The sequence below is a fragment of the Paramisgurnus dabryanus genome, chromosome 6 (assembly GCF_030506205.2).
Source record: "Paramisgurnus dabryanus chromosome 6, PD_genome_1.1, whole genome shotgun sequence".
NCBI lineage: Eukaryota > Metazoa > Chordata > Actinopteri > Cypriniformes > Cobitidae > Paramisgurnus > Paramisgurnus dabryanus.
The window spans coordinates 49,224,230-49,237,063 of record NC_133342.1 but is presented as its reverse complement, the minus strand read 5'-3'; the positions used below and the strand labels follow the sequence as shown (position 1 = coordinate 49,237,063).

The following is a 12,834-nucleotide window of genomic DNA, read 5'->3' as shown; positions in this document are numbered from 1 at the left end:
AACTATCTTTACCAGTGATGTTAAATCAGTGCTGACAGGTTGTTTGTTTTGGTCTTTAGTTTGTAGTGTGGCCAAAAAAAAAACAAAATGTAGAAATGGCATGGGAAGATTAAAGCATTAAAGAGTTTTATCTGTCCGTCCGTCTGTCTGTCTGTCAGTCTACAGACGTTTGTGTTGGACGGTAATCTGCTGACGAGTCTTCCGGCTGAGCTGGGGTGTCTGCAGAGACTGACATATTTGGGTCTGTCCTTCAATGAGTTCACTCAGGTGCCGTCAGTACTGGAGCGCCTTCCTGCGGTCGAGAGACTCTGTATGGCAGGAAATAAACTGACGGTGTTGACGCTACAGACGTTTCGCCTGCTGACACTAAAACACATCGACCTCCGGTGAGCAGAGAATATACTTTCTTAATAGACAACATGCTTTCAAATCAGGGGAGCGGGAAGTGCAGCACACCTTAATTTCACAGGATTGAAACACAAAATTTGGTTCATTTACATTTATGCATATGTCTTGTTGAGTTTCGAATCCTTGTTGGATAGCTAACCAAAGATATGGATGACAAAAAAATGTGTGTCCCTGACCATTATTGTTTGTAAATTGTTGTGAATTGTGCTCTTTCATACTGCCGGTGGACCGAATGCATCTATCTATTAGTCTAAATCACATATCCAGCGTGATTCCCGAAGAGCCGGAGTTTCTGCGTCATGTGACACAGTTGGATGTGCGTGATAACCGTCTAATTGAGTTGGATGCATCCGTCTTTCCTCATCTGGAGGTTCTGCACTGTCAGAGGAATCGAATCACACATCTGCGTGTACGCGGCTGCATGCTCAAAGCGCTCTATGCCTCCAACAATGGTGAGATTATGACACTTTTTTTTTTTAGGTTATCCCCTTAACATTAAATGGGTTTGGTTGATATTCAATATTTTTCTACAGAGCTCCAAGAGTTAGATGTTAATCCTGCGGCTTCAAACCTCACGTACATGGACCTCTCGAGGTGAGTTTGATCTTTAAAAACAGAAGTCTAGTATGATTGTGAACATGTTGGTACAGTATTTATATTTAGCTCATTTTAAGTCCTACAGTCTAACTCTGATTGTCTCTGAACTCTCTGATTATTCTCGCTAACTTTATAACGTTTTTAAAAGTAGAAAAGTTTTAGTCTATCCTGGATATTTGTTAGCTGCTTTTGCTTCATTATCTTCTCCGACTACTAATAAAATAATGAATACATTTTATTGCAATCTTTAGTTTAAAAAGAAAATTGTATGTACAAGTACACTTAAAAGTGCCTTTTGTCAAGGCTTTTTATGTAATTAAATGCCATTTTGTGAAATTATTAATGAATAAAAATTTAGCTGTTATTAAAATTACTCACATGATGACCTATTCACCGCTGCACGATTGATCTTACTACTGCACAGTGCAAAGTACAGGGAGGATAATCTTGTGTCTGCATTGCGGCATTAAACCAAGCGGTATGCATTTTATATATTATTATTTTGTAAAAACGTTTATTTTATATTGGTGTGTGTGAGCTCTCTATGATTTTAGAAGCAAGTAACGTTATTTACAGCAGGTCAACTGCTAAACAATGATGCATGCATGTTCACTCACTTCGTTCTTGCTGTTTGGGGAAGAAAAGATTAAAGATTCACGGGCTTTGGAGGGGTTTGGTCTTTGTTATTTGACTAAACTAAAAACTATTTATACTTTGAATTACTATTAGTAACAATAAAGTGCCTTAAAAATATGTTTCAAAACACTGGTAAACAGGCTCATACTAATTTTCTAATCTTCAAAATTATCCTTATAATTGCTGTTTTTAATATTATTTAAATAATCAATAAAGAATAGATTCAGAACAGATTTAGATAAGAATGATATTTTAAATATGACATATGAAAAAAATCCACAATAGCTTGTAAACTTAATATCTTTGTCACAATGCAAAATATGATATTATTATCAAAAAATAACTGCATGCTGTAGACTTGCACACAACTCTGTCTTTTTATATATTTTTTTCTGTCTCACTATAAAGAAAATTTCTATTCTGTTTTGCTTTTTTGCATGTATGCGTATTTTAAGCACCTGTCCCTCCAAAGGTCTTTGCATGGCCCTGCTCTGGATCTGAAAATTGTAAAAATGATTGTAATTCAGATTGTGGATTGTCGTTATAAAGATTTTTTTTCCTCAAGGAAGATTGCCCAGCGCTCCTACTTAAATGTACAGTGTTAAACATTGAGTGTTTTTCAAGTTGGAACCTCTGGTCATCCATTTCTGGCCTTTTGCCAAAGATACAATCATATAAAATATGATTGGAGTCTGTGCATGGTGTTTATTTTAACTAATTTTGTATTTGTGTATTGCGGCTTGGACATGGTGTGTGTGTGTGTGTGTGTGTGTGTGTGTGTGTGTGTGTGTGTCAAAAAATAGACTAGGCACCTATCTTTGAGGCTGTTTAAACTTGGCATTAACATGCGTTTTCGTCGATCGGATCGCAAGTGGATGACGTTAATGCCAGGTGTAAACGTTGTCCAAAACTCGATCAATTTCAACCACTTTCAGAGGTAGTCAAAAACCCTTTCGATCGGAGTTTCATTTTGTAGTGTAAAAACGCACATGTGGTTGAATGTGTTCGAACAGCACAGGAGACCGCCCATTTCTAATCTGAGTTACTGAACACAATGTTTTATGTCTTTTCTGACTTTTGGCGTGAACATACGGTGAACAGCGCTATTTTTAGCCTTTCATTGATAAAACTAAAGCGTCTGATCTAAGCGTAGTTTCATTTTGCAAGCATGTGAAAGTTGCGCAATCTTATTTCATCAATTGTGCTGAAATATCAGAGAAAGCTCTAACATATACATGTACAAAACACTTTGCAGCATGTTTACTTACAACACAAGCAGCGGACTCTGACATAATATTAGTTTGCGCCCATATATACTCGTCATTACTCCCGCTCGCGTTTAAATGACAGCAGAGAGACTCGCCCACAGTCTCCACAGACCACCCCCTCACAGTATTCAGGACAGAAGCGATCAAATGTGGACAAAAGAGGCGGATTTAAATACCAGGAGTAAACGTGATGTGTCTCTCTCATCCACTTGTGATCTGATTGAGGAAAACACATCGTAATACCAAGTGTAAACAGCCCCTTTAGTGAAGCGGCGCGGAGAGACGCTTCTGAAAATAATCAAGAGTCAGCACTTGAGAGTGCGGTTTCCTGCGGTTAAAGCAGGAATTTCACAAGACTTTTTTAAGATGTACAATAAATCTTTGGTGTCCCCAGAGTACGTATGTGAAGCTCTAGCTCGGAATATCATATAGATCATTTATTATAGCATGTTAAAAATGCCACTTTGTAGGTGTGAACAAAAATGTGTCGTTTTTGGGTGTGTCTTTTAAAACGCAAATGAGCTGATCTCTGCACTAAATGGCAGTGCCGTAGTTGGACAGTGCACATTAAGGGGTGGAATTATTATAATAAGATCCCCTTCTGACATCACAAGGGGAGCTAAATTTCAATTACCTAATTTTTTCACATGCTTGCAGTGAATGGTTTACCAAAACTAAGTTACTGGGTTGTTCTTTTTCACATTTCTAGGTTGATAGAAGCACTGATGACCCAATTATAGCACTTAAACATGGAAAAAGTCAGATTTTCATGATATGACTCCTTTAAGATTCCTGAGTTAAATATGCCTCCATTCCATTCAGCCGTACACTCGGGCTGTCAATCAGTTGTTATTTAAAAAAGTCACAGTCAGGTTTTTATCTGTTCATGGTACAGTGTAAGTATATATGCCACTTCTGTGCCGCCCATGTCGGGTACATAGATTATATGTACCGAGTAATAAAAGCTTGTGCTTGCCATTGTCACAGGAACCGCCTGACGGCTCTTCCTGATTGGTTGAGTGAAAGCAGGAAGCTTGAGGTTCTAGACATCAGCCACAACCACATCACTGAACTTCCTCCATGGTGAGCGTCTGCTCGTACGTTCTGTGTCCACATTTACATGCTGGAGTAAATAGTCTGAATTATCTCTGCTTGTGTGTTTGATATACATTTTGGGATCTCCCAACTGTAAACATTAAACATGGATGTTGGCTTCAGTTTTTTATGAAATATTAGCGCCTGGAGACATTTTGTCCAAAAAAGAGACAGAGAAAGAGTTGCTCTGCTCTTGTTTAATTTATTAACCCTTTAAACCTCAATCTTGGTTCCTCTCTATCTCAGGTTGTTGTCCAGTGGTAGTTTAAGAAAGATCTTGGCCGGTCACAATCAGTTAAAGCGTTTACCCGAGAGAGTCGAGAGACCTTTAGTGGAGGTGCTGGATGTGCAACACAATCAACTCATCGAACTGCCCTGTAATCTCTTCCTCAAATCAGAGAGGTAAGAATGTGCTCAATAATCTCACGAGATCATCTCGAGGTCACATGATACTTGAATATAATCAGGACATAATAGCCTCATTCAGAAGTATGAAGAGTTTGATGGCAGCAACACATCTTAACTTTTTTAATTTGGGTAGAGCAAGATTTACATTATCTTGAATAATCTGCTAAATAGATGTTTTTATTGAATATTTGTCCAAATGTATCGTAAAAAAACTAAGCATCTGCATAATTAACAGGGAGGATTTCAATAATTTTCAATCAAAAAATGTGTCCTCAGTTTAAGGTGTCTAAATGCATCGGCCAATAAGCTGGAAAACCTCCCGTCCTCCAGCCTATCAGAGGAGAGCAGCAGTATTTTACAGGAGCTGTATCTGACCAATAACCACCTGACAGACAAGTGTGTACCTCAGCTGACTGGACACACACATCTGAGAATACTGCACATGGCCTACAATCACCTACAAACCTTCCCTGCCAGGTAAACACACACATACACATACGGGTGATTCTCACGAAATACATTTAGAAGTTGTCCAGCATCACAATTTTAAAAAGCCCTTGAGGCCAATTTTTTGCACATATAAGATTAAGGTCTGAACCTACTTTAACCATTATTTTTAGAGGATTTAAAAAATATTTCCTATAGAATTATTTACATTTTTTAGATTATCATTATTTGCACTCATAGTCTTAAATCAAAAACACAAATCTCCTCCCTCGAAACGATCTCACTTTACTACCAGTCATATGGTATGGCAGGTGGGCGGGGTCTGGGAAAAGATTGCAGCAAATAGCAAGTAGTAAACCATTCAGTCAGTTAAGTTCTTGATGGATGAATTCAAACTCCAGCCCTACCTTTATTCATTTCAGAAGCTGTTTCACTCGGATATACATCTAGCCTGGTAGAACCATCCTCTGCTATTTTGCTTCGCTTCATAGACAGAGTCTGGCTGGGCATAATTGACAATCGTTTTCCTTCTCATGGGAGGGGCTTGTCTGAAGTTTAAAATCATTGGTCTAAACGTAAGCCAATCACATAACGTTTGGATATGATGTGCGTTATGCGCCAGCTCAGCCGCATCAAATTTCTGCTGTAAAACACACGCATGATGTGAAAACAAACCCATCGAGCGAAATACCGAAGTTAACATGGCTATGAACGACTTCTGCAGATTATGTAAAGTAAATCGGGCCAGAGCTAGTTGAACACTATCCTTACGGTGTCTTTCCACTCACGTCTAAGTGGAGGAACGCCCCTCTCTCCTCTCAAACTCTTCCACCAGACGGCCATAACCATATGTAAATTAAATCTTCCTACCTTTTTTTCTGGTTAATCAGGAACGTCACCAAAGAATGTTTGCCCACGCGTCCTCCACCATTAACTGTGAACAATGAAATTTCCTTCCATGATATCTCGATTGTTGTGCACGTCAAGCTGTGCTGCACACAGTTTCTCGCTGACGATCGATAATAGTTGATAAATTAAACTTTTCCCAAAACCTGTCGGGAGTAGGGCAACAACATAATCTCCATTCAAAATGTTTAACATACACTTTTCTTGTTCGGGATTAAGTTGGCAAGTGCCGGTTCTCCACAACAGAGCAAATAGCTTTCTGTGCCTCCATGTCCACTACAAACTACAACCGTACATTCGGCGCTTTAGCGTCTACGTCACGGCTCTCAGCCCGCCCTCTGTTCATTGATTCGCCGGTTGTTTTGAGACCTGAGGAAAATGGTTTGAATGGGAGGTATCTCAGACTGAGTACAGAAGCGTAATGAAATTTAGCGGAAGTACAAAGTCTGACGTAGTCAGGCTAATATACATCACCAGAGGGAAAATAAAACAATCGCTATTCCTGGTTTTATGGTTACTTTCATGTTGTTCTGTCTGTAACTGATGATGAAGTGCAGAGTTTTTCAGTAGCTCATGCTGGACTGCTATACAACAGGTGCTGATGTCAATAACGCCCACATCCATACAATAATCGTTGTGTTTTTTTTGTCTGAATGTTTGTTGTGCAGTAAAATGGCCAAGCTGGAGGAGTTGGAGGAGGTGGACCTCAGTGGAAACAGACTGAAGGCGGTGCCCACCACCATCCTAAACTGCAAACGCATGCACACGCTGGTGGCTCATTCAAACTGTATCGAGGTCTTTCCTGAGGTTATGCAGCTGATGGAGATGAAGGTCAGATCATATAGACGTCACACACTCAATTTACGGCAAAGTCTGTTTACACTTTCACTTTTGGTTGCCAGTTCCTGCCATTGAGGAGGTAACTTTGTATTTCTGCTATTATCCACCGCTCTTACCCAACTTTAGGGCAAACAGTAAGAACTCATGGCTCTGAATCTGATCTCTATTAAAAGTCCTTTACAAAAATGCTATTAGCTCAGTTTTATGCTCAAAATTGTGTGTTTTTGAAGAAACCTACCCATATTTGAGAGGTGATAAAGTTAGAATGAAACTTTTTTGTCTGTCCCTTAATTTGATGTTATGTATGTTTATATATTTAAGAACATTTTCTGGAAGGAATTAAACTTTTTTAAAAATTATAAAAAATGCTGGCGCTGGCTGGCAACTTTTTTTAAAAACGCTGGCGGGGAAGGAGTTAATAATAATTAGAAATAAATATATAAGCTTTACAGAAAGTATTTTTTAGCAGAGAAACAGTAAAAGAAAAGAAGTAGGGCTGAATATAAACGTTCAGTTCTTTTGTTTTGATGCTTAATTTAATGAACCGATATCAGTTAATGATAATCACAGATTTGATTATTAATATTTGTGTTTTACTTCAGATTATATTAGTGAATGTTATCTGTACTTCACTTCTTATCCTGAAGATGTCACCATTGTGTGAAAACATTTGATAAGAGACTTTTCTCAACCGCTGCTATATAATTACATTCAGGCCATTTTTTTTTTTTTGCAGTACGCATCGGGTTTTTGTTCAATCGTGTGCTGTTTTTCTCTTTCTTGTGTACATATTACTTGTGCATATTTATGAACATCTTGAAACAAAGTTTGTGATTCGTAGTAAAAAGTGCTTAAATATAATTTTTAATTTCTTCCACTAAAAACTTTCTTCTGAAAATGGCTTTATCGAACTTGAAAATAAATATGGCTTCACTTCTCAGAGTTCTGCAGCCGTTATCAAAGCACGATCATGAAAGCTGTCTGCTTAACTCACACTGATACGTAAGATCTGTGTGATGCTCCACTGCCTCGTCCTCCTCTGAAACACAACAGGCTACCAAATATGCTGTAGTTGATCATGTTTATTGGTTGATAATTGTCTGTTGTTTTCATTAAATTGACTGTGTATCATAACCCAACGTAGTGTTAACAAGCCTGCTGAGTTCCTGCATTACTTTACTACTGTTTGCATGTAATAATAGTCAACTAGAACTTTACATTGTTTAGATAAAAAGCTGCTAATTTGATTCTGTTGCATTGACCTAAATGAAGAATATTTAGTTTAGTTTTATTTTCATCCAATTTTGGTGTATTACTTTAAATACATTTATTGGTTTGTAGTAGGGATACACCGAAATTATTCTGCAAAAATAGCAAAAAAAAATGAAGAGCAATGAGGAGTGCATAACAAACAAAGGAGAAAAATACTCGACTATCCAAAATTGGTTTCAGTTTTTGGCCAAGGGCGTGCAGAATTTTCTGTATCTGTTTCAGACCAGAATTTTCATTTCTGTGCATCGGTGGTTTGAATCCAGATACATTCATAGTTTTAAGCAGTGTTGCGTCCCTCCTCAATTGCCTGTCAATGGCGTCATGTCTGCATTATCTTCATTTTCTGTTGCGCGCAGACTGATTTGCTCATGTACTGTATGTCAATCCAACGGGACTCACAAATCATGTTCATGAATGACATGTAATTGAAGCAAGATAATTAATCTAATGGCACTTTCCTTTCATTGTAACCCGCTGGTCAGGTCAGCTCAGTTTACTTTGGCTTGGTTAGCTTTTCCATCGAGTTTAGTAACACTTCACAGTGGGAGGGATTAAAAGCGTGTTGTCATATTTGCGCTGCCTACAGCTTTGACATCATACAAGTGAGAGCATCGTTGGCATGCTATACGCTCCCATACATTCATTTATTGACCCTTGGCGTTATTTGACGTGTTCCACTTTGCCTCATTTAACTCTTTTAATCTCCGCCATTGAGTTAACTCATCAATTAAGTGAAAACGCGGTAAAACTTTACTTGAAGGGGTGTTCATAAGACTGACGTGACATCACACATGAAGGAGCTTTATGCACATTTATGACTGCTGTTATTAAGTGTCATTTGTTGGATTATGTCATTTTTATCGCAAAGATGACATTGTTTTGAAGTGTCTTTATGAAAACTTGAAATAAACCAATACATCATAACATCATGTTATAAATATGTCATAAACGTGACATAGCAGAATAATTATCACACTTAAGAAACTACCTAGATGTATGGTAGGTTAATTTTATTTATATGCACAATACATAAAAACTGACAAATAACAGAATTTGTTCTTCCTCACACAGAGGGTTCTGAAATTTTCTGACATAGAAGAAAAAAATAACAAAACATTTAATTGATTTATGTAATATGTGATATGGAGCCAACACTGCATGGCTTAACCCATTACTGTACTGGTTTCATTTAATTTTAGGTGAATCCGTCTTAAAATGCAATGAAATATAATTTTATCAATTTGAATTATTATTATTAATATTAATATTGGATTGTTGATGTTAATTTCTTACAGACATGAAGGAAACTTAACATTATGAACTGAAAATATTCATGATGCTGTTATAAAATTATTTGACAGAGTATTAATACTTCATGACATTTTAATGACAAATTCAATTTGTATCATTGGAAAAAAGGGGTCAGTTATGTATTGTCAAATTGTCATTTCAAGTTATGATGTATTGGTTAATGTCACGTTGTCATAAGAAAGACATCTAAAAAAAATGTCATCTTTGCATTAAAAATGACATAATTAAACAAATGACACTTAGACAGTTGTCAAAAACTTGCATAAAAGCTCCCTTATGTTCATGGCACGTTTTATGAAAGTGTCTTGTCAGTCTTATGAACACCCCTTCAAGTAAAGTGTTACCAAAAACGCTTCCCTCCAAATTACAAGTCTTTCCGTCAATCCACAATACTGCTATTATCCAACAGGTGGCGCTCTTCCTGAACTTATACAACCCGGAAGCAATGCCTCACGTGAAAGAGTTCAGATTCAGACAAATCCTCAAAACATACACAGTTCTTACTCTATCAAAAGTCCTTCACAAAAATGTATTTATCTAAGCTTTTTGCTCAAAATTTGTTGTTTTTGAAGAAACCTACCTATATTTGACTAATCAAGGTAGGATAAAACAGTTTTTTGATCCGAGTGTCTGATCTTTCATTTGATATACAGTACTGTGTGTTTAAATATTTAAAGAAGACAATTTTCTGGAAGGCGTTAAACTTTTGTGAAAATCATAAAAAAAATGCTGGCGCTGACTGTCAACTTTTTTAAAAAAAACGCTGGCGTGGAAAGAGTTAAGTTGCGTAATGTCACGCATTTTCTTGTGGCGAATGTGCCGCCACAATCTGCGAGTCTGGAAAACACTGATATGGTTTTCACATCACGTTTTAGTATCAGATCAGCTTGCTTGGAACCCTTACCGTGGTGCTATATGATCCAAATAGTATTGGGTACTACATATTTTTCCCAGTGTAAAAGCCCCCAATATTAAGCCGACCCAACCTGACTATGGTACTATGCAATGGAAAGCACAGTTAGGCAGTGGTTCTCAAAGTTTTCGGCATGCACTCAACCCCCCAAAAACCCTGAAGTTTCATGACATCTCACTAACTTAGAATTTGAGTTAAACAAAAGATATTAAGTTCTACAATGTAAGCTATTGGTTGAAAGCCTTTTTTTCTGAGGTTTAATTGCACAGAATTTTTTTTCTTTTTAAAAATTTAATAAAACCTGCCACCATCACACCCCAGTTTAAGAACCACTAATCTAAGTAAAGTGTGTGTCATTTATGTATGTTTTGGTTTGTATTTACTAGTTGTGTTTTGTGTTTAGTGTGTAGATCTGAGCTGCAATGAGTTGAGTGAGATTAGCTTACCTGAGAATCTGCCTCCTAAACTTCAAGAGCTGGACCTAACGGGCAACCCACGCTTAAATCTGGACCATAAGACCCTTGAACAACTCAAGTAAGAAACCGTGTGTGCTTATTTGAATAATAGATTTGTACTTTTGTTACTATGACAGAATTGTTATTTAGCTGTTAAAATGTATTGTATGTAAATTGTTGGGTATTTGACTCGTCACTTCTGAATATTTTAACCAATAGTAACATCCGCTGTTTCCGAATTGACCCACCATCCTCAGTGTCCTTAGCCAATGAGACGACAGGAGGACCGGCGGTCTGGAGTCATGGCTACACTGAAGCATCGGGTGTCAAGAACAAGTGAGTTACATAAGCATTTTCAATAGCTGTAATAATCTGGTCACATTGTTAGGCACGGGCAGGCGTGAGGTTTTGACGGTATAATAACCTTAAGCAAAAATACCATGGTTTCACAGTGTTATATTTAGTTTATGTTATATGTTAACAACTTTTTAACTTGACACAACATATTTTATTTTTGAGCAATAAATAACATGTATGCAAGGTAAAAATAAAGCCTTTAAATTATAATTAGATTTGTAAAACGATATATCGCGACTAATCGTTTGCAGAATAAAAGTTTTTGTTAACATCATATACACTCACCTAAAGGATTAATAGGAATTCAATTCAGTTTTATTTTATTTATATAGCACTTCTCACAATTGGTAATTTCAAAGCAGGTTTACATTAATAGAAGCAGGGGAAAACACAGAAAAATCGACAGACAATATAAGTAGCAAAATACAGCGGCTATTAATAAACTCTACAAGCGAGCGTATTAGTAATGTAACGTAAACAAGATGGTGCTAAGTTAAGCCAATGTCGGCTGACTCCCTTGGAGAAAAACCTCCCGACTTTATTTTAGCCTGGAAGGAACAAAAAGTCAAATATGTATGTATGTATGAACACATATATGGTGTATATATATGTATGTGTATGGTTTTGAAACCTTGACTCCTTCAAACCTTGGTATACATTGAAACCAGTAAATGACCTATGCTTACTTGTCATTTATGCCATTTTCACTTGTCTGGATAAAGTGAATATTTTACATTTGCAAGTGAAAAAGAATTTAATAAGATAGGAAATAGTTTTTTTTTTTTGTACAAAAATACCAAAAATATCCCCACAGAAATAAGATCCAGGCTAAAGTCCCAATTTTCCAAGACACTGACCTGATTGTCGCTCATGTGATGTGATATTATGGTCTGTTTTCACTTTCTAATGATAGAAAAGAAACAAATATTCATAAAGTGTAAAATCGTTCATCTTAAACTTTTATTTATAACAATAAAATCTTGTACAATCGTATAATTTTTGTCTTTTTTTATGTTCATGACTACTTTGAGGCTCTAAATCTATTAGAATTAGATTACGTGACTTTTGCTGGGTTTTCACACGTTGTGCCACGTTGGTCTGGTCTTTAAAGCGAGTCTGTAGTTATATAATGAGGTACATACAGTGTGATTATTGTCTGTAATGTTGAGGTGTGATGTTTGTATTGTGCAGACTGTGTGTGGCAGCGCTGTCTGTTAATAGTTTCTGTGGGAACAGAGAAGCTCTGTACGGCGTGTTTGATGGTGACAGGAATGTGGAGGTCCCCTATTTACTCCAGTGCACCATGAACGACATACTGGCTGAAGAACTACAAAGAACCAAAAGTGAAGAAGACTACATGACAAACACTTTCCTGGTCATGCAGAGGTGATTTACTTTAGTCACACATCCCATAGTATATGATATTGGTGTTTCGATTGAAATGTAATATATTAGTGATATTGGCATTGAAGGAGATCTTTAGATGTTATTCTTTCTTTTCTCCGGCATACAGAAAGTTAGGCACAGCAGGGCAGAAACTGGGTGGTTCGGCAGCTCTGTGTCACATCCGTCATGACCCAACAGACCCGGCGGGATGCTTCACTCTCACCGCTGCTAATGTGGGAAAGTGTCAAGCGGTGCTGTGTCGAGACGGCAAGGCGCTTCCACTGTCACTGCTGCACAACATCGGTATCAAAGAGGAATACAACCGTGTACGACAGCATAAAGCTATCATCACCGAGGTAACTCGTACGCCAATATAATAAATCATCAACATGAGATCTGGACCGACCCTCTGCATGCACTTTCTCAATACGTGTCCGTCAATTCAAAAGAAAACATTTGACTTGACCTTTTATCGAAATCAAATAACCTTATTTACTTTATTTAATAACTCTAATGTTAATACGGGGTAACAACA

The 12,834-nt window shown here is 37.2% G+C and overlaps 1 protein-coding gene across 1 annotated transcript in view; it reads left to right on the top strand.

The window, feature by feature from the left end:
* phlpp1 (PH domain and leucine rich repeat protein phosphatase 1) overlaps positions 1–12,834 on the top strand; it is an 88,045-nt gene that overhangs the window by 72,472 nt on the left and 2,739 nt on the right. The window contains exons 6-16 of the mRNA XM_065272960.2: positions 159–386; positions 658–860; positions 942–1,002; positions 3,897–3,992; positions 4,251–4,406; positions 4,689–4,889; positions 6,434–6,596; positions 10,505–10,635; positions 10,776–10,892; positions 12,105–12,299; positions 12,427–12,655. Of these exons, the coding sequence (XP_065129032.1) occupies positions 159–386; positions 658–860; positions 942–1,002; positions 3,897–3,992; positions 4,251–4,406; positions 4,689–4,889; positions 6,434–6,596; positions 10,505–10,635; positions 10,776–10,892; positions 12,105–12,299; positions 12,427–12,655 (1,780 nt within the window). The remainder of the gene's footprint in view (positions 1–158; positions 387–657; positions 861–941; positions 1,003–3,896; positions 3,993–4,250; positions 4,407–4,688; positions 4,890–6,433; positions 6,597–10,504; positions 10,636–10,775; positions 10,893–12,104; positions 12,300–12,426; positions 12,656–12,834) is intronic.